This window comes from Drosophila sechellia, chromosome 2R (genome assembly GCF_004382195.2).
Source record: "Drosophila sechellia strain sech25 chromosome 2R, ASM438219v1, whole genome shotgun sequence".
NCBI lineage: Eukaryota > Metazoa > Arthropoda > Insecta > Diptera > Drosophilidae > Drosophila > Drosophila sechellia.
In genome coordinates this window covers 2,210,283-2,235,049 of record NC_045950.1, presented here as the reverse complement: position 1 = coordinate 2,235,049, position 24,767 = coordinate 2,210,283, and the positions used below count along the sequence as shown (strand labels likewise).

At 41.7% G+C, this 24,767-nt stretch overlaps 4 protein-coding genes and 1 non-coding gene across 5 annotated transcripts; 1 reads left to right on the top strand and 4 right to left on the bottom strand.

Moving 5' to 3' along the window:
- Positions 1 to 772: 772 nt before the first annotated feature.
- On the bottom strand, positions 773 to 12,180 carry LOC6619129 (nuclear pore membrane glycoprotein 210). Its single transcript, XM_032717095.1, has 19 exons — positions 11,973 to 12,180; positions 10,840 to 11,899; positions 8,571 to 9,938; positions 7,762 to 8,512; positions 7,385 to 7,702; positions 6,767 to 6,898; positions 6,504 to 6,703; positions 6,180 to 6,443; positions 5,823 to 5,948; positions 5,605 to 5,710; positions 5,118 to 5,239; positions 4,962 to 5,060; positions 4,668 to 4,901; positions 4,429 to 4,575; positions 3,474 to 3,626; positions 2,393 to 2,528; positions 2,067 to 2,117; positions 1,287 to 1,361; positions 773 to 1,218 (listed from the first exon to the last, which is right to left on the bottom strand). Exons 1-19 carry the CDS (start codon positions 12,125 to 12,127, stop codon positions 1,085 to 1,087), a joined length of 5,631 nt encoding a protein of 1,876 aa, XP_032572986.1. The 5' UTR covers positions 12,128 to 12,180; the 3' UTR covers positions 773 to 1,084.
- LOC116800750 lies at positions 7,214 to 7,353 on the bottom strand. Its single transcript, XR_004361606.1, has one exon.
- An 872-nt stretch (positions 12,181 to 13,052) lies between the features above and the next one.
- Positions 13,053 to 15,377, top strand: LOC6619128 (mitochondrial intermediate peptidase). The gene is made up of 3 exons (XM_002043332.2): positions 13,053 to 13,271; positions 13,336 to 13,865; positions 13,921 to 15,377. The coding sequence occupies exons 1-3, from the start codon at positions 13,137 to 13,139 to the stop codon at positions 15,353 to 15,355; spliced, it is 2,100 nt and encodes a 699-aa protein (XP_002043368.1). The 5' UTR covers positions 13,053 to 13,136; the 3' UTR covers positions 15,356 to 15,377.
- Positions 15,378 to 15,379: 2 nt separating this feature from the next.
- On the bottom strand, positions 15,380 to 15,817 carry LOC6619127. Its single transcript, XM_002043331.2, has 2 exons — positions 15,629 to 15,817; positions 15,380 to 15,546 (listed from the first exon to the last, which is right to left on the bottom strand). The coding sequence occupies exons 1-2, from the start codon at positions 15,688 to 15,690 to the stop codon at positions 15,450 to 15,452; spliced, it is 159 nt and encodes a 52-aa protein (XP_002043367.1). The 5' UTR covers positions 15,691 to 15,817; the 3' UTR covers positions 15,380 to 15,449.
- A 1,047-nt stretch (positions 15,818 to 16,864) lies between these two features.
- Positions 16,865 to 18,625, bottom strand: LOC6619126 (glutamate-rich WD repeat-containing protein 1). The gene has a single exon (XM_002043330.2). The coding sequence runs from the start codon at positions 18,537 to 18,539 to the stop codon at positions 17,166 to 17,168; it is 1,374 nt and encodes a 457-aa protein (XP_002043366.1). The 5' UTR covers positions 18,540 to 18,625; the 3' UTR covers positions 16,865 to 17,165.
- Positions 18,626 to 24,767: the final 6,142 nt, after the last annotated feature.

Sequence of the window (24,767 nt, the reverse complement as noted above, 5' to 3'; positions counted from 1 at the left end):
ATTTGTTGAGCTAACAAGCGTTTTTAAGCTATTTATAAAGAAGAGAAACGCCGATTTTATATAGGTAGCGATTTCCTAATGTGTGTTTTATTTTTTTAGAGCGAAATTTGGCACCGATGCGCGCTTGCATGGATTACAAACGCGAATGTGTTGAGTAACTTAATTGCACTGCGAACAGCAAAGAGAGAGAGAGAGGCGTGGGAGAGACAAACTTAGATGGCAACGAAAGATTATCGCGCAGCTGAAGTGTCGTAGTGTTTGGGTGTGTATCCAAAGTTGGCAACAAATAAATTAATGAATTTAAGATCTGTTGGTGGCTGCGAGACCCCACAACAGTAATGATAATATAATATAATAGTAATTATTTGCCTTTAATAGTAATTTAATTTGCATTTAATACTATTTCAATAACATATAGCAACATATAACATAAAGCGCGTTTTCAGAAATTGTAAGCACGGAATTCTAGCTGGTAAGCTTTCTACAGCTTGAGCTGTATAATCAAAAAAAAAAAGTGGCAGGACTCTAAAACGAATGAACTTTTTATATTTAATTGTAGTGTAGATTCTTTCCTAGTTCCCATGATTCAAAAACGTCGATCATACGCTTCCCTTTGTCCTTTTTCAAATATAATATATAGTTTAAACAGAGCCTTGAAATACATTTTGATCAGGATACAGACTTTCAGTTTTACGGCACTAGTTCGCTGAACATCCTTGCGCACAGACTACCGACCACAATGATATTCACCGTTTGAACGGTTTTTAATATATACATATATATTCATTTTAATTTATGTTTATTTAAAAACTAGTTGTGTTTTTGCGGAAACGTAGAAAGTAAGCTTATCTGTATGAAAATATTTGGCAAACTCGTGACGTTGCAATCTCCCTCTTTTTTCACTTTTATATTCCATAACAAATATTGACTTATCCTACAAACTATTTTACTGGCGTCTGGGCGAAAAGATCTGACTTTAAAGGACATAAGCCACATACAAGTATTACAAATGCCTGAGTTTATCTTATAGTATTTTACAAAAACCCGAGTCAGATTGCTGACAGTTTTTAATTTACGTATCCAACTAACTAAAGCTAGTCGAGGTTTCTGATCTGTTTGAAGAGTTCAATTGAGGGTGTCCATAAATATACGCCTCCGACAAAGCATTCGATCGGCGACTTCGCTGACCCGGAGAAAAGTTTCGTACGTTGAAGGAGTCTAACAAAAAAAAAAAGAATTTAAAAAAGTAAATATTACTGAACTACAGCTGGCCTAGTTAAACTCACCACCAAATGTATCGTCTTGACTGCTTCTTCCAGATTGTTGCATCAACTCCGTCATCGACTTTTGTTTTTTGAATGCTGTAATTAGAGGATAGTTATATTTACTATTTAAAAAGAAAATACTAAATTAAAATTGCTAATGGATATTGTAATATTCTACAGGAATATTAAGAGCCAATAGACACCTTACAAATTCGGGAGTGTTTCTCGCAAAAAGTTTACGGGAGCATGCCTCTCAGAAATAAAACTCGCGATTTCATTTCTTTATGTTATGGTTCTTTCCACGATTTGCTTGTTCCGTTGCGCAGCAAAGAATTAAAGTTTATTTTGAGGTATCTGCGATTGCCGAATAAGAGCGTCGACTCAGCTGAAGCTTCGACTTCGCAAACTGCAGTGAATTTGGTTCAACTATCCTTACTCATTTCTCGCTTCGATTAGTCAAATAACCTTTACGACTTCATCCCATTACATTTTCAGTAGAGATAGCGCGCAAGTGCCTAGCTGTGTCGACTTAGCCGTCGATTTTGTGATGTTTTTGAATAGCGATGAATTGTCGAACTGCAGGCTTCGCATTGTTATTTACTATTAACTTAAGCAAATGGATTTATATACCAGATACTCGTCGAGTAAAAGGGTATACTTGAATCGTTGAAAAGTTTGTAACAGGCGGAAGGAAGCGAAACCGCTTTTTTTCACTTAAAACAATCGATTCAATAAATCTAGTATTTCCTTTTTCGAAAATTGCCTAGAAAACTAGTTATCATAAATTTAAAAATTCCTTACCTTCAAAATTAACTTGCGTGACGCCCTGAGTTTGAAAGCAAGACATGTATACTGCAATAGAATTAGAATAAAAAAATTACAAGGTTTGTGTAAAGAAAATTGCTTGGCTGTAATAAGTACATTAAAAGGTGAAAATATTAAAATTAATAGGATTAACAAAACGCTTTGTCGAGCTTAAAAAATTACACGCAAGAAGACATGGGGTGAATAAAAATGATCGGAACTTGTAAAAAGCCGAGCTGAAAACAGTTTCAGTACCCTAAATTTTGCTCGTAATTTACAGAAAAGTAAACGAAGGGGACTCTAAACCTTGTGTCTTAACTTACCCCATATGGAAATGATTACAATAACAGTCGTAGTCAGCACGAAGCCCAAATTCTCCAGCACCCGATACACAAAAGGACCACCATATCGGTTGTCAGTGCACTTTTGGGCCAGCATTGTATTGCCGATAATGGGCACCTGTAATACCAAAAAAATATGATCAATCGGTTACCGAAGAATTCAATAACATTTTATAATTGATTAAGAAATGATTGAACTTCTCGTAGTGAATTACTAAAAGAACGAATGGAGTTAATTGTTGCTTCTTTGATAAAAACTCTTCATACTCCATCATGTACTAGTAAAATATTATAAATATGTAGGTATGCAGAAAAGTAAAAGGAAGCGTTGCGGGTGGTAAAGTAAAGTATAAGATCTTGATCAAGATTACTAGCTGAGCGTTCTGAAAGTCTAGACGTTGGATGTATTTCCAATACATCATAATATATATTTTTTAATATCATTATCCCGCTTCTATATTACTTTTTTGGTTAACTGGTTTGCGTAATTTTGGTGCGTAAAACATTGAATTAATAATAAATAATAATTAAAGCATTTTTGTATTATAAGAATGTTTGATAAATGATTTCTTTTGTTTCAGTTTCTAAATAAATGTAACATCAAACGATTTTCATAAATGAATTTGCATTTTTAACAAAAATGTATTGCAAATTATTTTAAAGGTTGTTCGACAGATACTGCCAACTATTCAAATATGGAAATGAAGGAGTTTTGACTTATTTTTTTTCGGTTTGCGGGATTAAATCAAACCAAATAGCTTCAGATTTCCGTTTTTACGGAGTGACACATATACGGACAGAACACATATTATCATTAAATGTTGTGGGATACATACACATCTTAGCGATATACGTTTGTGGTCGTTAAAGGAATATCTTTAGATATTGGCCAGGCAAATGTGAAACTTGGGTAGCGAAGGCTTTACTTCGACTTGTACAGGCGGATACATATGTTTAGGTCAACTCGCCTAGGAATTCTTAGTATAAGCTCCCACAAGTAATTTACATTTCATATGCAACTAGCACACTCATTTACTATCCGCTAATGGGGATTAAGACTCACCTCGATGCTTTGTTTCGTGTCCGGTGAAACTACTAAAATGTAAAAGTGTTCATCCAGCGGAAGGTCCTCAAACAGTTCCAAACGATATTTGCTTAGACCGTGTCCATGCTCGATAAAGTCCACAGCAAAGTATTTTGAATCCGATGGTTTCACCTTTGTCAATATTTCAGAAGAAAAGAACAAAAAAACAAGTTTAAAATCTCGACTAAAAGATACCCGCTTCTCGCACTCCCGGGGCGAAGATAAAAAGTGCACACCAGAGATCTGTAAAGAGCACGTTTTCGGGTACACCGATCTTTGGCTCGTATCGCTTATGTATAATCGGGGTGCAAATTGTCTCTCGAACAAAACCTGCATAGCTGATCTCAACATTCTAGCTTTATAATTCTCGAAATCACAGCGTTTATTGCGGTCCCTTTTTTAGATTATGGACAATGGTCTTTACTATCCGAATAAAAATAAATTATATATATACTCGTCTATAGCATTCTCTCTTGTTTTATATTGCATACGATTTTAAATATGTTTACATTTAAATGCTGAATATGTGTTACAACCTGTCAACTATTCATTTTGGGACGCTGTCATAGAATAGGTCCATTTAAGACCGACTAAATGAGTACTGGCAGTTAATGAAAATGTGTGAAATAATGTTAAAAATTGTTAGGGCATTAGAGTGGGAGTGGCCAAAACAAATTGGATGCTTGAAGAAATCAAAGCTTTTTTAATGGTGTGTTTTGGGACTGTTTTGGGCTGTTTGTAGGCGAACTCGTTTTAAACAGTTATGCGCAGGTTAGGGGTAAATTTACATGCTCAATATCATCTATCTTTTATAGTAACATACTTTTTAAATTTGGTATACACCCATTACCACAGAAATTAGAATATGAGTTTGCAGAACGCCACACGAGTTAAAAAGAAGACTTTTGAGCTCAAAGCCCCACCAGCGACTTACCTGAACCTTGAGCAACGCCTTGTCTAGTCCGCTTATATGAATTTCATGGGGCTTTAGGTCGGTGACACGCACTGATTCGGGGTAAACTTTGATACCGGGTACTAATTTCAATGCCATTTTATCGGAAACTCCTTTGGCCACCACTGCCTGTTCAAAGAAGAAGACTGTGTTTAATTTAAGGAACATCTCACACTGGTTATAGGTTGAAAAGAAATTGGTTTAAATCAAATGAGACTAACCTCCAGCTCCAAGTAGACGTCGTTTGTCTTGACAACACTTAACAACTCAATAAAACTGGTGAGCAACTGCAGTCGACAAGAGTACTGCCCGACGCTAGCATCAAACAAGGCATCAACTTTATACATTTTTAGTAAATTGCGTCCCAGTGCATCCTTGGCCGCCAGGCGGCATGTAAAGACATTCACCGGTAAGGTTCCCAATTCTCTGGCACATTTTGAAACATTTTGTGCAATCTACAGAAGGGAAGCATGTATCAGGAAAAGACACAAAGTTATTTTTTACAATTTCCTTACAAAGTTGCTATACTTTTCGGACTGCAAATGGTTGCGAATGACTAGTTGTCCCCGATATTCTGGTCCGCTAAATGTGTCCGATGATTTGACAAACAAAATCTGTGGAAAATATTGGTTGAAATGCTGGTCAAAAGGTGGTGACAATGGATGGAATACCGTATCCGATTCGCGAACTTCCAGGTCATACTTTAAAAATCCGCCGCGCTTTGTCTCGTCGCCATTAGTGATCTCAATCTTTTCTCCCGGCTTTAGTCGATGACTTAACACCTGGGCAATGCCTGTAATGGAGAAGAGCGTATAAACTATGTATCTAAGTGGATGAAATAATTTTGGGGTGAAGATAGAAATTGCGAGTGCGATGCCCATCCTAACGCCCATATCTGCTACGCTCACACATTTGAAAAATGTTTTGATATTTTTTAATTTTGTATCAGTCTTGTCACCTAGCTAATCGGGTAACTCGGCTATAGCGTTACCTCTTTCTTTCAATGCCTTTGTATGCACTCTCAGATCTTTCATTACCGTTTTTAATGATTCAACGACCAGAGTATATTCTAATTTTTATAAACTTCATAGTGGCGTATAGAACAGCGTGTGATTAAAATGCAAGGATAAAAGTAAATGCAAGCAGTAAATTACTTACCTGTAAGCTTATTAATGTAAACCATCTGCTCATTCGAGCTTCTCCAAGTCGCTGACAACGTTAAAGGTGAATCGAAACAAATGATGTCGCCAACAGAGAAAATTGTCTGCCGGTTTGATAACGTTTTGTCAAAATCAAATAAGGTACAGACGACGGATGTTCCATTAAAACGTTTATGTCTTAGAAAGCAGGTTCTATTTATTTGTGAGAATAATTACCTTGGTGGGAAATAAATTGTCCGACTCCACAACAGATAGCTTTATAAAGTCCATCGAGTGCTTGACACCCGTTGAGTCCTTTAGACTAATGGCAATGACATTGTTGGTCTCTCGCATCAAGTTCAACTAAACGAAAATGAGTGTAACAGGCAAATATAAATTACATTTGAGTGTAAAAATAAAAGTATTCGCTTTAAATTAAAGAACATTCTAAAAAATTAAAACTTTAATGAATTTACACTTTTTGTCTGATATTACAAAATTTGGCTTTCTTTAACTACTTGGAGAAAGGTAAGTATTCAATTTGACATGGGATGATGATGGAGCGTTAGAATCATATGACTTAATAAAACTTACTGCAAACGTTAGATTATTATCTATCTGGACATCAACATCATCTTTGTTGCCGAGTTCGTATCGTAGTCCGTTGAAATCCTCGATGTTGTGTGAGAGCTCGTTGCCTAAATTGTCGTGAAGCGACACTTTAAACACAAAGTTCATTCCACGCGGGATCTTGTGTTCAAGCTCTCTTAATTTGAGGATTGGCATCAGCGTTACTAAAATGTATTGCACATTTTTTACTTCAATTCCTATGGGTAGGGATTGGTCCGCGGTCGTCGCCTATATTAAAAATACTAAATTCAAGTCCTCCCGTGTAGGGTTCGAAAAGCAGGTTCTCACAATTATCAGATCACGGCCAAGAGAGTCCTTTGTGTGTACAAGGCCATCTGGTGTTACACTGACAATGCCATTACTTCGATCGTCCAGTTTATAGACCACATCATCCATATTAGATTTAAGCTGAAGAATGCTTCGCGGCGCAGCCAAGATGGAATCCATTTTAATGGCATTTGGTGTTACCAGCTCCAATGTTTTAAAAACTGCAATAACAAATTTTCATTATTATGGTAAAGACATAGATGGCCGAGTCAGTTTGTACGTACCTTGTAAGTCCACTGTAGCTGGTGGCAGTATTGTGCCGTCTGCCAAAGTAACCGATGCCGTGATTGTTGCCTTTCCGGGATTGAGGGCTCTTACTCTAACTGATATCAAATCCCCACTCTGATACTCTATTCCTGCAATGATAAAGCTTGTTGAGTTGTTGATTGGGCAAGAGTTCGTTTTCTAGCTTGCTAATAGCAAGGAAATGTAATTTATTACTATTTGTTATATATAGCATACATAGTTGTTATATAGCATTTATATACATAGTTGCTATATAAAACAAATAGCGGAGGTTATGTTATAGGGATCTAAACTCCTTGTAAAAGAGATTCGTTGAGAAATATGTATTAAGTGGAAAGGGGCGGTTTCGAAATTATAAAGTATATATATATATATTCTTGCTCACTTGCGGAGTCTAGTGTGTCAAGTATCACAGTGATGGAAACTATTGTATATTCCGTATCTGTGCCTGCTTTGAAGCTCATTCAGGCAGGCTCATCGAAGAACACATTGTTTTTGTTATCCGTGCACTTGGTGGCCATAGAGCTACAGTCTCTTATCTCTACAGCGGTATCCGAACACGTTTATGTTAAAGCAATAGATAAAAGTATACTAACCTGCAGCCGTAAATACATTAAATATCTCAACCACCTGTGGTTGGCTTACTTTCCATGAGATTTTAGTGTTTTGCAAGGTACCCAAGACCATGGGCGACAAATCAGAAAGTCCCCACAAGGTGGCGGGCATTACGGCCCCACTATGAATGCGGACCAAAGGCGTTCGAATCTGTACTCCTTTCAGAGCCACTACGTGTACCTCCACCGAGTCCTGGGAGACCACCTCGTCCTTTCCAGTGACAGGGTTTTTTAGAAGACACTTGCCTACGATTTTGGTGGTCCCCAGCTTATGTGCCGTAACAACAGTAGAGCTTATAGCTGAGAATAAAAAACAAAAGGGATTACGTGATTTTGAGATGATTCACAAAAAAACTCACTTGCTACTTGCTCCTTCTCCACTGAGATTATCATGTTGGTATTTGGGTGCGGTCCTCCATGGAAGTATACCTGTATACTGCTGCCCACGACTAGAGTTGAATCGCGCGGAAGGAGGCGAATTGGAGCGAAAACTTGAATATTTACAGGGTCGCTTTCCACCTTATGAATGCCCTTGCCAGACTGAAATAATATTTTGGTTTCGCCGACTTGGTTGCCCGTAATTGTGTAGCGGATCTCCCCGGGTCCTACATTTTCCTGGTCGCCTAGGCGCACGCTCACTATACTTTGGTCTGCGACAACCTCGGATAAATCGTACGCACTAAGTTTGCTCCGGTCCACGAGCAGGAGATTATCATTGGTATCAAAAAGTTTGACGATAGCTTCTATTCTAGTAGTGCGTTCGAGCCGGTCCATGCTAGCTACTTCAATAGCCCCGATTCCAACCACAGAGATGGATAAATGGCTGGGTTCGTTCATTAAACAACGGTCGGTCAACTCAAGACGAACATGGCCAAGGCGTAGTGGCGTCAGCACTAGGATTCGGGTATCTTCATTGTATTCAACTTGAACAATACCTGCCTCGGAGAGCTCTAGCTGCAAGTAGCCGCTGCCCTGCGCGATTGGTATTCGCTCGCTATAGCCCGGCGCCAGAAAAATGCTCACGTAATCTTTTGGCAACAACGTACTGTTAACGGCGTGTAACCTAATTTCATTTTCAATCAGGGGAGTGTATACTAACCCCGTCTGAGGCTGTAAGGAAAATAGCATAAATTATTTACGGATAATTAACGTTAAGGGGATTACCCACATTTTTGATTCCAAAGGGAGGACGCTCCGCGTGAATACCGTGTTGGGCAAATAGCTTGTCGTTGTACTGGGACACCGTTCCCTTAATGCGGAAGTTGGTCGCCACTTCACTCAATGTCAAGACAAGAAGGTCGCGACTCGGCAAGGTAACTCCATGATTGAATTCCAATTCAGAAATCTGACGGTGCGGGATGATGTTCTTCTGGTATCGCTCTTCACCAGCGGCAAACTCCCAGTCAAGCCCCAGTGAGCTGATATTCATGAGCCTACGATTATTTGAATCGTGTACCTCGATTTCAATTTCAATCTTATTCTCTGGATCTTTCAAGAATAATAACGAGGTGCGTTTCTCCAGGGGGCAGGAGTCACGCAGGTTATGGCGAGCGTAGAGCTTTAGGAAGCGAGGACGGACGCAATGCACCTTTGTGGTGATCTCAGATTGATATAAGGCAAAGCTTGGGGTGGGAAGGCTATTATGCACTCGGTAAGTGAACTGCGTCTCGCCCAGCTCACGACACAACACGGTGAACGCGGTTATCAAATTTTGCGTGTCGAACTCTAGTTTAGACACTTTTAAGATTTTTTCGTCAAAAGCGGTAGATTTTATGATTTCTGCTGCCACCGTAAAACTGCGCTGCGGCCCATTATTATAAATTATATTACGGGATGATCCAACGGGAAGAACAACCTCGTTTTCTATGGGATTTAGCACGACTAATGGCTCAAAGACGTACAGATCAATAATGTCGTAAAGCACTTTGTCCATATACATATAGGAAACGCGTAGCGACGTGGTGCCCACAGCGGTGGCCCGCAACCTGAGCACATGACACGCCTCGTGAGCAGCCTCCGCCCCTTCGTTACTCTCCAACTGCAGAATGGGCTGGCTGAAGTCTAGTTGGAAGTGAAGATTGTCGCAACTTGTGTAGGGAACCTCTGAATTATTTATTCGGGCGTATACACCCACATGCACGTCTACGAAGTCCTTCAGGGCGGTCTCAAAGTTGCTCCGCGTGATCTGAAGGCGCTCAGGGGGGAGAAAGTAGATATGTGCCACACGGGAAATTTTCTGGTTCTTGGATAGAGCCACCTTGACGGTGGTGTGGGCGGTCAGTTTACTACCATCTTTCAGTACCTCCTGGTTGACGTAAGCGGATTTCACGTCGCGGATTTCAGTTGTGGCTTGGCCCTGGGTGTCAATCTGGATCACCTGAGGATTTCCGGAGAACCAAGCGTAGTTGTTATCTCCGCCAGATGCATGAAACTGCAGCTTTAAGGGTTTTAAGCTGTTAGGATCGTACGGCAACACCACCTTGGTTGGCGCTAACTGAAGCTCCTCATAGATCTGAAGTTCAGCTTGTACCGACAGCTGCAACAGAAATAAAAATATTTATATATTTATATATATTATTTATATAACAAAAATAAACGAATAGACTTTTAGACTTTTATTTTGAGGTAACCTTCTATATAAAGTGCAAACTATTTAAAATTCGACATATTACTGTGGAGGGTACATAGGCTGTACAGAGAGTGCGCGAAATCTATGCAATAAATACAGCAAAAATGAAAATGTTTTGTGGCTACCCAGTTATAACTTGCGGTTGACTTTATAAAAATAAATGTTTATTCGACTTATTTTTTATTTTATTTGTTGGTTTAACGTCGTACCTCTAAGAAGCGTGAAATCGTTTTAAAAGAGGTGGTCAAACGAAATAAATTACTTTTAGCGATCGACAAACGATAAAAAGTAATTTTAATGAATGGTCTTTTTTTTTTTTGATAATATTTAGTTTTAAGAGGTGGGCAAACGTGTTATTTTCTGATAATACGTCAATTCCCTTTACTGAGTTACATGTATGTGCATATCTTCTAAATTAAATTAAATATTTTTTTATATGTTATTGCGATTTAAAAAAAATTTCAGAAAGTAAACTTCATTTTTAAAGTCTCATATCTTTACAACTGGACATCGCAATCTCTACATTGGCGCGGACAGAAATACGGACGGTTAGCCTTCATAATTTTAAGAATTTGCTTGAAAATTGCCAAAAATTGCAACAGAAAATCTACCAACTTTAATTAAGTTGAACTCTATTACTATGTTCATGCATTACCTAATTTTTTAAAAGCATTTGTATGTTTGGCGGGGCTCCAAATAGAACCTTATTACTTGAATTTTATGGGTCTATAGTTATATTCTTTGGTATTATCCAACTGTGATTTTAAACCTTCCTAATAGTTAACAAACTCTTTAGTTATAAACTTACGTCTTTATATGAGCCATACACCTGAGTGATTCCCTCTTTTTTTGCTTGACCGAAAAGGCGGCTTCCGTTGCGAGTACGGTCAACAATGGCGAAAAAGGACTCATCCACCTCTGAGTTGATTGAATATTTTGTGCCCATTGTAATCTTCTGACCGTCGGCAGCAAAAAGATCCAAAGCGATGGCGTGATGCTCGCCTTGTACTGTCACCCAATTGAGATGGGGCAACAGACTGATGGACAACCTATTCGGATATGCAACAGTCAGTAAAGCGCTGGGACCCTTTTGGACCTCATCAGAGTCCGCCATGTTGCGATCTCGCAGAAAGACCTGGGTGCGCCCAAGAGACGCTCCGGTGGCACTGTTTCCGCGAAGGTATGCAATGCTGGAGTCCTCCACCTCCAAATAATACTGATTGTTGTCTATTACGTGCAGTCGGTCCATCTTCAGCTGCAGAATGCGAAATGAGACAGAGTCCCCAGCCATTATGGTGACCTCGGAAGGCTCAATTATAATGTTTGCAAGAACGCTGATGTACACCTCGACTGGCCGCACATGCTTGTACTCGGCCTGGGGCATGGAGATGGTCACCTTGGCGGTGCCAGTGTTAATGCCCTCAAGAAGGATCATGTGCCCCTTCTTGCCATCGGCTTCAAACTTTTCAATGGTGGGCGGCACAGTGTGGTAGGGACTGTCCGTGAACGTGAGGTATCGCATTGCGGTGGGCCTTTTGCTACCGGGTTCCAAAATCTCCCAGTCAAACTCGATTCCCTCCAAGGTAAAAAACTCGTTACCTTGCTCATCAAAGGCGTGCAGCTCGAACATGGCGGGCGCCTCCTCCAAGTAAAGTTGTCGAGTGGCGGTGCGCACATTTAGACTGGCAATGGCATCCACAATCACGTCGGAACGCAGCGTCTCGCCCGTTTGCACTTCCTCGGCAAAGACGATTGCAGTGTTCCTCCGACGATCGTGAGTGCGGACTGTCACCACCGCCTGGTATGCACATTCGCTGAAGCCCTTGTAAATGGGCATGACAGATATCAAGTCCTGGCGTGAGGACGACCTGCAGAGTTCAGCATAGTAGTATTAGTAGTTCTAGAAGTTAGAAAAATAATATCGGTATGACGCCGATTTACCATTTGTAGCAGTTCGGCTCGTCAACTTCCAGGGTAAAGTTAATAGCCTTGTCTTCAAATATGGGTAGTAACACACGCGGGTGGTTCAACCTAGCTGCCTCAGAAGCGTGATTTCTTGCCAAAATCAGCAAAATCACGCAAAGAATAGATTCCATCGTGCCGGCAAACGAACCACGCGCGGTAAGAGCTGCTAATAGTTAACTGATAGGGATGGACAAGTGGGACAATATCGGAAATATGAACTATCGATTAATTATATTATACGGGTTTTAAAAATACAAATATACCACTTATTATATGTGTTGTAAATCATAATAACATAATTTTCAGGATACCCTGCAACTCGGTCTTAATAGAATATTATTCTTTTTATATTCCTTTCACGTTTTAGGAATGCTCTAATTTATTTTTCTGTAATTTCGAAATTAATCCCAGTTAAACTGTTGACAGCTCTGAAAAAATACTGTAAACACAACTCAACTCTATAGACTCTAAGGCTCTTTTAATCAAAGCCAATCTCGCTCCAACGTGGAGTTATGCCATCCAGGTGTGGGGAACTGCTGCCAAATCCCAGCTTAATAGGCTCCGTGTGGTCCAGTCGAGAGCTGCACGTCACGCATCTGGGCTCCCCTGGTACGTGACGAACATGGTCATCGAAAGAGATCTGAAAGTTACCCTTCTTGGGGATCAGATTAATTTCCAGAGCAGCCGTTATGCCGTCAGGCTTATGGCCCACCCGAACCGACTAGCAACTATCCTAGCTGATCCCATCTCCCTCCGAAGACTGAAGAGGGTACACCCCAGCGATCTCCTTACCCGGAGGATAATATAACATATTTCATTTTAAGTAATTGATAACTAGACTAGATTTTTCTTTCTTTTGTACTTTATAATTAAGATACCAATTGGTCTCATTTATCTTTATCACACATTAGGTTATGTACAGAGGAATTACTGAACGATTCCTTTTGAAACCTTAATAAATAGAATTAGTATTCAAAAAAAACTATAGAGCTGTACATGCAGTTAATTGATGTCTGTTTATCAGTCAGTAATCGAAAAGCAAAACGTCTGGCAACCCGATGACTTCGCCGACAGCTGACTTCCCATGTATCCATTTCGTTATAAGCAAGCAATTTAAGTGATCCGAAATTGGGGAAGAACATGCTACAATTTAGTCGAAACTTGCTGCGCTGGAGAACCCGGCACTGCAGTCGCAGAGTCTCTACGTGGACGCCGCTGGCTACGGCGTTTAATGCGCCTCCGGCCAGGCGGATCAACTTCACCCACGACGATGTTGTAAGACCCAAAGTCTGTAAAACGCAGGACCTCTGACTAGGCATACATGGCCTTTTTCCTTTAGGGCCTCTTCGGCATGCCCGAACTGCGGAGTTTTGAGGGCTTCTATCTTCTGCGAGACAATGTGGAAAGCCGGACGCAGGAGCTGATCTCGGAGGCCACCTCCGATCAACGCCGTCGGAAGATGGTCGACATTTTTGACGAGCTTTCTGACTCATTGTGCAAGGTGGCGGACCTCGCAGAGTTTGTACGTATCGCGCATCCTCAGAGCAAGTACACACAGGCAGCAGAGCAGGCCTGCATAAGCATTTGCGGAATGGTCGAGAGCCTTAACACGCATAAGCCCATCTATAAGGCTTTGAGCCAAGTAGTGGATCAAGGAGATAAGCTGCCCACCAGCGAAGTGGACAGGCATGTGTCGCGTTTGTTCCTTTTCGACTTTGAGCAGTGCGGCATCCACTTGCCCGAGGAGGAGCGTATGCGTGTTGTGCGACTAAATGACTATATTCTTCAGCTCGGCCAGAAGTTTATGAGTGGAGCTGTGCAACCTAGTGTAATTCCACGCAGCCAAGTCCCTGAGTCCTTTCGTAACTAGTAAGTTCATATAAATCCCTATATGGGCTATACTAAAGATATTTGTTTTTGTCAGCTTTCCTACCTCTGGAGAAAATTTAATTATCACTGGACTGTGCACAAACGCAGAGAACGTCCAGATGCGGGAGGCTGCCTACCGGTTGTACCTGCAGCCGTCAAAGAGCCAGGAGGATCTTCTACGAGACCTACTGCTTTGCCGGCATGAACTGGCGCGCAGCTGTGGCTTCGATACATATGCACACCGGGCACTTAAAGGTAGCACGATGGAGAATCCCGAGGTGGTCCGAGAGTTCATCGACGAGCTGTCAGAAAAGCTGCGACCGCGCGCAGATAGCGATTTCGCCCTGATGTCACAAATGAAACGCCGTGAAGGCGGGAAGGCGGATGCAAGAGCCGAAGTTTGGGATACGCCGTATTATACCAAACAGCTGAGGCGGCAATTATTTGAGGAGCACGCCAACGAGTTTCTGCCATATTTCTCTCTTGGTGGTTGCATGGAAGGTCTGGACAACTTGCTACATGCGCTTTACGGAATCCGTTTGCAGAACACAGATTTAAAGCCAGGCGAGGCCTGGCACAACGATATCTACAAGCTTGCCGTTGTCCACGAGAGCGAAGGACTGCTGGGCTACATTTACTGTGACTTCTATGAGAGAGCGGGCAAGCCAAATCAGGACTGTCACTTCACGATCCAGGGCGGCAGACGTATGCCGGACGGCTCCTACCAGCTACCCGTGGTGGTGGTCATGCTGGGTCTAGCGCAACCGCGGTGGAGTGGACCGACGCTGCTGTCACCAGCGCGATTGGACAACCTGTTTCACGAAATGGGCCACGCAATGCACTCGATGCTAGCTCGCACCGAGCACCAGCATGTGACGGGAACGCGCTGTTCCACGGACTTCGCTGAGGTTCCCAGTGTGCTCATGGAGTACTTTGCGGGCGATCCCCGCGTGTTACGAACCTTCGCCCGCCACTTTCAGACCCACGAACCCATTTCCGAGGACATGCTGAGGCGCCTGTGTGCTTCCAAGAATCTATTCGCCGCTAGCGAGACCCAACTTCAGGTGTTCTACTCAGCGCTGGACCAGGAATATCACGGAGCATCGGCGCGGCATGGCGAAAGCAGCACAGACATCCTGCGCTCAGTACAGGATCATTACTACGGACTTCCCTACGTAGAGAACACTGCGTGGCAGCTGCGGTTTTCCCACCTAGTTGGATACGGAGCCAAGTATTACGCTTATCTTGTTTCGAAAACAATCGCTTCCTGGATCTGGCAGACGTACTTTGAAGCCAACCCATTCAATCGTCAGGCTGGTGAGAAATATCGGGCCGAAATTTTAGCCCACGGAGGAGCCGTTCCCAGCCGTAAGCTGGTGGCCAACTTTCTGCAGCGCGAGATGACACCCAGCGTTTTGGCCGACAGTCTTATCACAGAGATTGACGCCGACGAGTCGAAAATCAAAGACCTTATGATAACAAGAACTTAATACAAAAAAAAAAACAGCTTTATATACCTCTTCTTATTTTATACTTATTTATCTTTAATTGCCGTTTTGGAATTTTTAAATGATGGTAGTACTCTTAGGCTGGCCCCAGTGACGGCATCAGCTCGACACCCACGAACTCCTTGGCCAAACGCACTCCCAAGAAGAATAGTCCGTAGCTCTTGACCAGCATCCTGCGTGAGAAATCACAATTGGGCCGGTTACATAAAGTCGCATTGGTCGGAGTTAAGAGGAATGTATATATTGCACGCTTACCATTGAAATTCATTGTTGTAGATGCTGCGCACGATGCTCAGGGGGTTTGAAGACTTTACCATTTTGATCGGATGCCTTCGGATATTGTTATTTTCAGCTCGATTTCGTTATTTTGTTTTGTGCACGAGGAAATTCTGACATTTGTGAGCGACAGTTTCATCCCTGAAATACCGTTCGGTATTTTTCTGTAACTTTTCTATTCAACTGAGTGGCAGCGCCTGAAAATCGCGCGAAATATTTGAAATTGCTGAAAATCGTAATATTACTGTCAGCTGGTGTCAGAACTGATTACAAGGCAATTTTGTTTTAATTTTAATAATATAAAATCATTCTGATATTATGAACTCAATTCACTGCGACACTTCTCACGTAATATTTTTTTACGTAATTAATTTTTTTTGTTACAATTTTAAATAAGCAGACACGTATGTTCAGTGCCGTATCTGTATTGTATCTCCATTAAGGGAACTTAAGGGAATTTAAGCGAAATAACTTTTTGTTTCTATTAGTGTGGTTTTTAAATTATATATTATTATATTATTACTATTTTTAAATCTACATTGTTTATGGCTCAACTGAATAGGTTTGACCACTAAAACTATTAGATAAATGTATACATTAATTTAATACATCAAAATGTCAAGTAACTCGGAATTTTATATAATAAAGCAGCAAAGACACTAGAATAATTATTCTAGTGTCTTTGAAAGGACTTTGTTTATGCGTTATTAAATATATACCCACCATTTAATTTAATACATCAAAATGTCAAGTAACTCGGAATTTTATATAATAAAGGACTTTGTTATAACGTATTCTATAATTTAATACAAAAGAATTCGTCTTATTTCAATCACACGGTCAATCGAGAAGTGAATTCAAAAATTAAAAACCTATTCATTCCAAAACAATGTAGATTTTTTGTTGTTTTTGAAAAGATAATAAAAAACCAAACTAACAGAAAAGAATTTTCTTTATACAATAAAATTTATTTCGCTTAAATTGGAGTTCCCTTTATGGAGATAAAACGTTTCGAAAATTGAAAAATGTTAAAGATATTCTGTTGAGCGGCACTGTACACTTTTTAACGAATTACTTATTTTGAAAAACATTGCAATCAATTTTCATACAAAACTTGATGGTCACTATACAAAATCTTTGGAAGAAGTGATAGCATATGTCCTTTTTTGGTCGCATGCTACATAGTATGTATAATAATGATAAGTAGATAAGAAATTTGATGTTTTACATTCTTTTTTTATTCTTTAAACATATGCCGGGATTTATCAAATGTATGACGGAGCACGTTAGGAAGGAGTACCCTAAAATTGACGGCTATAGTTCAAAGCCAATTTGTCCCAGAAGATTGTTTTCGGCTCTAGTCCTCGTGGACGAATAATTGGCGAATTTACTTTTCATAAAATTAAATAGTGTTCCACATTTTTTTGTTTAAATAAGTCCAGTAAAAAATTCTTGAAAACCAAAGGCACAAGATCGTTTTAATTTTGTAGCGTTAATAAACAGTATAATAACGAGGTCAGACACTAATCGTGCGAAAGATATTAAAGCCACTGTGGGCTGTAGAAAGCAGAACGCCCGGCAGTTGAGGGTGCCAGTGTAGCTCTTTAATCTCCTTTTGGCCCTGGTGAATAAAAAGCAATTGCGGTGGCAACTTGTTTAGGACATCTTCGTTTTGCGCCGGGTCCACCGCCTGATCGATGTCCTTCTCTACAGCCAAATCCCACAAAGCAATTTGATCGTCGTCGCCACCCGACGCCAGTACGGTAGCCTCGCTGGGACTCCATTCGACAGTAGTGATGTGGTCCGTGTGGTGCTTAAAAGTGGCAATAGGCTTTTTGCTCTGGAACTGACGTAGGTCCCAGATGTGGAGGTAGCCGTCGTCGCCGCCACTGGCGATAAAAGGCTCGTTGCGATTCCACGAAATCACGTTTACATCGCTCTGGTGAGCGTCCTCGCATGTCAGCATACATGCTTTCTGTGGCGCGGCGCGGCAGTCCCAAATGCGGATGGTCTTGTCCACCGAACAGGACGCGAGAACGCTACGTTCGTTTGGACTCCATTGCAGATCTTCAACTGACTGTGAGTGGCCCGCTAGGGGACGTTGATCAACTGTCCATGTGCCGTCTTCCGCCGGAGTCCACACGTGTATGTCTCGTCGGCAGTCCCCTGTCGCCAGCACACCATCTGCACTGGGACTCCAGTCGATGGCGAAGCCCTCCTGCTGATGGCCACCGAAAGTAAACACCGGACGCGCTTCGCTTTGCTCGTACTGCTTGGCCAACTGAGCGTTCTCCACGGCCTGCAAAGGCTGAGTTAGGTCCCAAATGTTTACACGACCAAGTTCGCTCCAGGAGGCAGCGAAGACCGAATTGCCCAAGCGGCGGGCACGGACGCGATTAACGCACCCTTGGTGCTTGACCAGGGCGCATGTCATCTGCGGCTTTTTGAGCTCCTCCCTGTCAGCCACGTCGTCTTGGTCGTCTTCTAGCTCATCTTCGTCTTCGTCGGCGTCATTGTCCTGCGTCTTGTGCAGGTTGCTCATTTTCATCACAATAAGGTTGTTGACATGGGCGCGGGAAGCTTGCGTGCCGGCCACAATGTAAGCCGTCATCGGGAACGATTGCCGTCCGTTGCCCAACTCATCGGGAATGACATCAAAGCTCAGGCAGGGAGCTCCCGTAGAAGCTTGGTGCAGCATCACGTATGCACTCTCATCGCAGACCAGTTCCTCATCGTCTGCGAGTTTGGTTCCGGGCAAGTAGACCTCTTTGGGGACTTTGGCCTCAGCGGTATCGTCTTCTGCGTCACTACCGCTGTCTGAGCTCATGTCGCTCTCGGCGTCTTCGGGCTCCACCACTTCCATACTAACGTTTTCGTTTTCATCCTCCATAGCTTTCTACCGGGCTTCGGATTCACAAAACTAGATTGTTTAATTTAGCACGTGTGGCTTAGGAATTAAGAGTGGCTGTTGGTATTTCAGATTTAATGTGACCGCAGAATCATTGATCAATTATACCATCCGGATCTGAAAAATACTATTTGTCCATTTATATATTTAAAATTTTCCTAATTAATTCGATTTTAACAAAAATATTCTAAGTTTTTTGGTTTGTATTTTCACTTTTACTTTAATTAAATTTTTCAGAAACAGAATGAAAATACGACATGACATTATAATAGAAATGTTTTAATTACAATATAATTGCTTAAATAAAGTCTGGAAAAGCTGTTTAAATGATGACAGCAGAATTTTTATTGTTAATGGATTGTGTCCAAATACCCGTTGTACATCTAAAAAAAAATAATATATATTTGGTTTCAGGTATGGGTGATATTTTATGACATTCTACATACATATGTTTGATAAGTGTTGGTTACTAAAGCTTTGTTCCTCCATAGCAAAATGATTATAGATTACTATCGACTTTCTAACTTTAAGTCCTCTATCAGACATTCAGACATTCTATAAAGATAGATTTGTCTAAACAAGACATAAAAGACATTTTATGATTATAGTACAATGTCTGGCGTATAAGGCATTTTGCAACGATGCAGAATTTGGTACTTTACGAATTCTATTTATTGAAGTAGATTAATGATATATTTTCACTTTTATCAATGTTTATTTCCCCCCTTAGACCAAATTCTAATTCACTAAAATGTTGATTTGAAAATTAAGTTTACAATATTGTTTTCATTTAATTTCTTATCGTTGCCATATCGCATAATATCGATATATCAATATACGATATCGTTTTTATGATGGTTGAGCTGTGTAATACATGGGAAAATAGAAGTTGGAGCTCAAATTTGTGCGGTTTTCCTTACTTTATTGGAACAAATGGTTTTGTTTGCAAAAAATGCATGAATGCATTTGATATAGTCAAAATAATTAGTAATTGATTTAGCGAGGAAAATCACACATTCGCACGGGTTTGTATCATGGATGGTTATTTTACATAGTGGTTCTTGTCTTCGTTTCCTTTTTTTTTGTCAAATGAATGGTTTTTCGTTAAAACTCAATCCATTTGTCAGCCATACATAAATTGAGTTGTTGTTCCAATATTTATATATATATATTTTTTTATATATTTTGTTATTTATGTACGTAGCTGGAAAAAGGATCTCGCTCTTGTAAATTTTAACTATTTGGAGCAATGGCAGTATTCATCCAATAAGAAAACATACATACGTGTTAATACTTCATAAGCTCTAGGTGATGTACATATATAGGTATACATACATACATAGGTATATTCCTGAAGAATATTTATAATCAAGTTGGCGTTCTCCATACATAATTTACAAGTTTATCTAGTTCGTCAAGCAAACAAATCCTAAACAATAATGAAATTAGCAAATTACAAATTACATTTCAAGAAATGTTGCTTATGCTGCATGCCTAATCTCAACTTTTAAGCTCTTTTAGTTTCGAAGATCCTGATCGTATTATCTAAATTCATATTTAAATTTCATAGGGTCGAAAAGGCTTCCTACTTTACGTACTTTTCAATATTATAGCATATCATATATGTACTCTACGAGCAACGGCCATAACTACTGTTTTTAGTTTATATAATGCAATTCTGTAAATAGCAAATTAAAGTATCATACTACCTTGGCGGCACCTTTGATAAGTATCTTGCAAAAGGAGACTTAATATTTGAAATCGGTAGTGGCTTCTCAGGCTTAAGGCTCTGGCATCAGAAAAACGGTCTGCAGACCCAAAGAATTAATCGTCATCGCCATCGCTGCTGTATCCCTATCTCTGCACAAAGCGAAACTCCAATCCTGTTCCCGCAGCAACGGCGAAAAAGCGTTTTGGTCTTACAGTTCGAAGCAGAAATATGGCCGGCAAATGGCCGACGAGGTCGAGCACTATTGTCATTGTCAATTAGTTTTCTCATCGCAGACATAACAATATATTTTATGTATGTTTGGCTGCCAAAGCAGTTGTATTTGAGTCCTTTCCCCCAAAGGGTTCGAATTTTTCAGCAGAAAGAGTCATAGCATCAGCAGTCAATATTTGTTGCCGCTTATTGAAGAATTTCCTAATTGGGTCGAAATTCCAGTCTAACAGCGATTTCGATTCGGTTTGCTTCTGCTGGTGTCGCCAAAGCCTCGTACTTTGTATCTCACCATTCGGTGAGCTTGTGCATCTAAAGCCCTTCGCGGATCCCCTTACCAGCTACAAAATGCTGAAATTGATAAGCCCCTACTGAAGCAGGTGCAATCACAAAGGAACCTCTAAGTTGCGACGCTGCCTTTGCTTTTTATTGCTTCTGCAGTGTGAAATTGTGGTTTCCCCTAAAACATTCTGTGGGCATTGGGGTAATTGTAAGTGCCGTACCACCATTTGTTGTTTTATTTTCGCTCGAGAACTGTGCAAATATAAATGTGGTCGGCGGAAGCGACCCCTTTGTGTAATGAGTAAACACAACTACATATGAGACATTCCTCCGAAAATGCTTTGAAGAGGTGTAGTTTTAGGTGTAGTTGACAGGTGTAGGATGGATCTATCTATGGATCTATGGAATACATGCGCCCATGAATATTTTATATATTCGACCAGTTTTCCAAAACCGATTGCGCAATCAACCTTTGGCCAGTTGATACGGCCAGCGAAGGTAATAATTGCAGGACTCCAGTCGCAAATGCCATATCGGATTTGTCCGTCCCTCGCAAAGAGGGCGTGGACCATGAGTGATGCTGCTGTGGCAGTTGCGGTTTTCGTTCGTAAACCAGAATATGAACGGATTGAACTGGCTGCCTGCGTTGATCGCAGGGCGTTGAAAGCGCTGGATAAGCCGCAGGAACACAGGCAATACAAAATGCCCCGAAAGTGCAGGCCTCCGGAAAGGCAAACCGAATGTGCGGCTCAGCAACATGTCGACGGCTCACTGAGGGACAGCCCAGACAGCGGACAATGGTGCCGTCCAGGCCCCAGCGTCCACCCCAGCTCCAGATCCGAGGATTTGGAATTGCAGACGTTTTGGTTGTATTACGAATTTATCTACCTGAGCAACAACCATCGTCATTCGTCCATTGACGTTGCTGACGCTGAGGTTCCCTGTGTTTTTATGTTGCTGTTTTCGCCGCATCCCCAAGGAGCTGCAACATAATGGCCACCGAACGACGGAGCAGCTACCACTACAGAGCCCCCACTTTTCCACATGCTCCGATGTTTTGCACTTTTCAGCGGAATTGAAGACCGCGCTGAGGTCGAATGATTATGCCTGTGCCACGTCCCAAGGTTCCTTCTCACTTATCAATGCATTTGATATCTCTTCTGTAGCCTCTGCGGCCGAGGCGACTTTGCGCCGTTCAATTGGTAAGCTGCTTTGCTTTGCTTCATGTCTGGGCCGCAACCGGCCTACAGGTATTCCGCTCGGCCTGGTCGATTGGTTTCTTTTGCGTAGGATTCGTTGGCTGCTTCCATGTTCCATGCTCCATGGATGGTGCAAGGCAACGCCATTGTTGTCGTTGGTGCTTCTGAAAGAGCAGCCTGTATGTTAACGTTTCCAGTGCCGCACAAGCCGAGTAGTTGACACCGGCCCGGCAACGAGAGGCATTTCTGCATTCTTGTGGCAGCTTGGCATCGGCAGGGTATGTTTGTGTTTGGGATTGTGCTCAGGCATGGGGGCTTGTATTAAATTGTAGTTATTGATTTCGCCCGGTTTTTAATTCAAGGCTCTAGCTCTATGGCACAAATGCGTCAAGGCATTTAATGCAATATGTGCATAATAACTAACTGGATGTAAGAAAGAAGCCTTCATTACAAGTATAAAACTAACCTTCAACTCTCTAAACTTCTGCCTTAATGGCTTAACAGATACAGATACACATATATATATAGGTTCATAGGATCGGAAAGACAATACACTATTTACTGTACTGCTAGTATAGTATATATTATATAAGACATTTCGTTATTCATTCGGTACACAAAAGTTGGAAAGTGTCAATGGAGAAAAGGTTTCGCAGGTTACAAAAAGAGTAATAATATCTATGTAAATCCGCAAAAGTAATAAAATTGATAATAATGATGAATTTAGATCCAGTCGAATGCCACTAAAGCTGATACCTATACTGTAGCTTAGTTTTACAAATTAGGCATAAATGTATTCATACATATGTGCGTTACTTTGATCAGCATGCAGATTTGTATCCTATCGTACAGTTAACGAAATTTATGTAATTTGCCTGTAAGCTTCAAGCTTGGCCAGCTTTTGGTGAATTCTGGCGAAATGCGAATGTATACATACATACATATGTATGTGTGTACATACATCCCAGCAGTGCGTTTAGCTGGTAGCCGTAGGGCGTAGTTTACGAAAGCTGGACACATGTCCACACTTTTCGGAGTGGATACAATAGAGCTGCGGCTGGTGGACATGGGCACAGAACTCCCCCTCCAGCCGAGCAGGTACGTGGCTGGGGATTTCATTGGTTCCACTAGGCGCTGGCTACAAGTCCATGTCGCGGTGAAGAATCCTATTCATTTATGCGTTTTTTTACGTGCTGGCATCATCTCAGATTTAGCTGCGTTTGGCAGCATCTCCCTCTGCTTTTCCCTCAAATGTCAAGAATTGTACGTTCTCGCCGATAGATACACCACTCAAAGCCAAAAAATGTATCCAGGAGGACTCGGCCAGAATCCGCCATTTGCCATTTCTTTCCCAGTGCGCCTGTGCGCAGAAACGCAAGAGAGGGTTACTGGGGGGTGAGGCTGAAGGGGTGATTGAGAACGGAGGCATCGCCATGGAGGCACAGGAGTTGGCCATACACTGTCTGTCGTTACTGCCGCCGGCCCAACCAAAGTCATCTGCAGTGGCATCAGCGGCGACCATTGTTTGCCGCATTGTTTGCCCCACCACGCAATCCACGGCGAGTGGTACGTATGCGAAACATATACCAGCTCAAACTTTGCTCCACTCCGAGCCCCACTCTCCTTCACAAGGAATGAAACGATTGCGCAGCCCATATTCGATTTGCGATTGCGTTTGGGCCGAGTGTACATTGTTGCAGTTGCAGTCGGAGTTACAGTGGCAGTTGCGGCTGCAATTGTTGTTCTGATTTCCATTTACAATTCCTTTGTGTTTGTAGGCTGTATTTGTTGATTGTCAGACTGTCGGACGGGATTTCATCCTTTTACGAATGATTTATTCATAACCTGAAATATTTAGCCAGTCATCAAGTTTGTTGAAACCCGCAGAGCCTTTCTCGCCGACGCGGAATATGCCATAAAATGGGATCTACTTTAACCGCAGTCTTTTTTAATTCGGCCTGTTTTATTACGCGCAGTACTTGTATCGATCCTTAAATCCGGAAACTACAAAATTTATGGAAGCCCAGCTCCAACTGACTTCCGGAAGGGCATCCCCTCAGAGGAGAACGAAAGAAGAGAGGTATGCGTAGACTACTGCACTTGAAAATTTCCAGTGTTAATTACCAGCATTTGAAACGCAAACTCTCGCACACAACGGTGATGGGGACCCCGACATGTAGGTATATAGCACATCCATTGGCATCGGACTCACCAGACAGGACCGGCGGGCCCAATCACTCAAGGTCACAGGCATGCGCATTTCTTTGTTAGACGTTTAAAAAGTTAATTAAAGTAGCACCAATTAATGAAATAGCACCAGCAGTCGTGCCACGAGTGCGACAACAATGTACTGAAAGAAGAAGTGAGGTGCATCCGAAACTGGACCAAAATCTGCAGCCACAGGAGCGGCCAAAGTCGAGGGAACGCTAACCAAGCCGGGCAGCCCATTAAGTGGGGGCGGTCAGCAGATCTCCGGGAAAGTTCACTTCCGACTCCGATGCGGGCCCAGCCCAAGCGACGCAAGCGTCACACTTGATGCGAGTGTGGTGAGCTTCACCTGCTCGAGGCCAGGTTCGAGTTACTGGCCAGGGAGAAGGGTGATTGGCCTAGTCAGGGCCAATTTGTAATTAAGCAGCACACTTTGGAGCTGCGGCAGCCGCGGCAGACCCGGTGCAGAGAGGTATGCGTGCTTTTCGCCCGGCTCTCTGCAATTTGTCGCCATTTAATTTCGTTTAGTTATCACGCCGCGCTGACAATTGTGTAAAACGCAATGAATTTGTTTGCCGATAC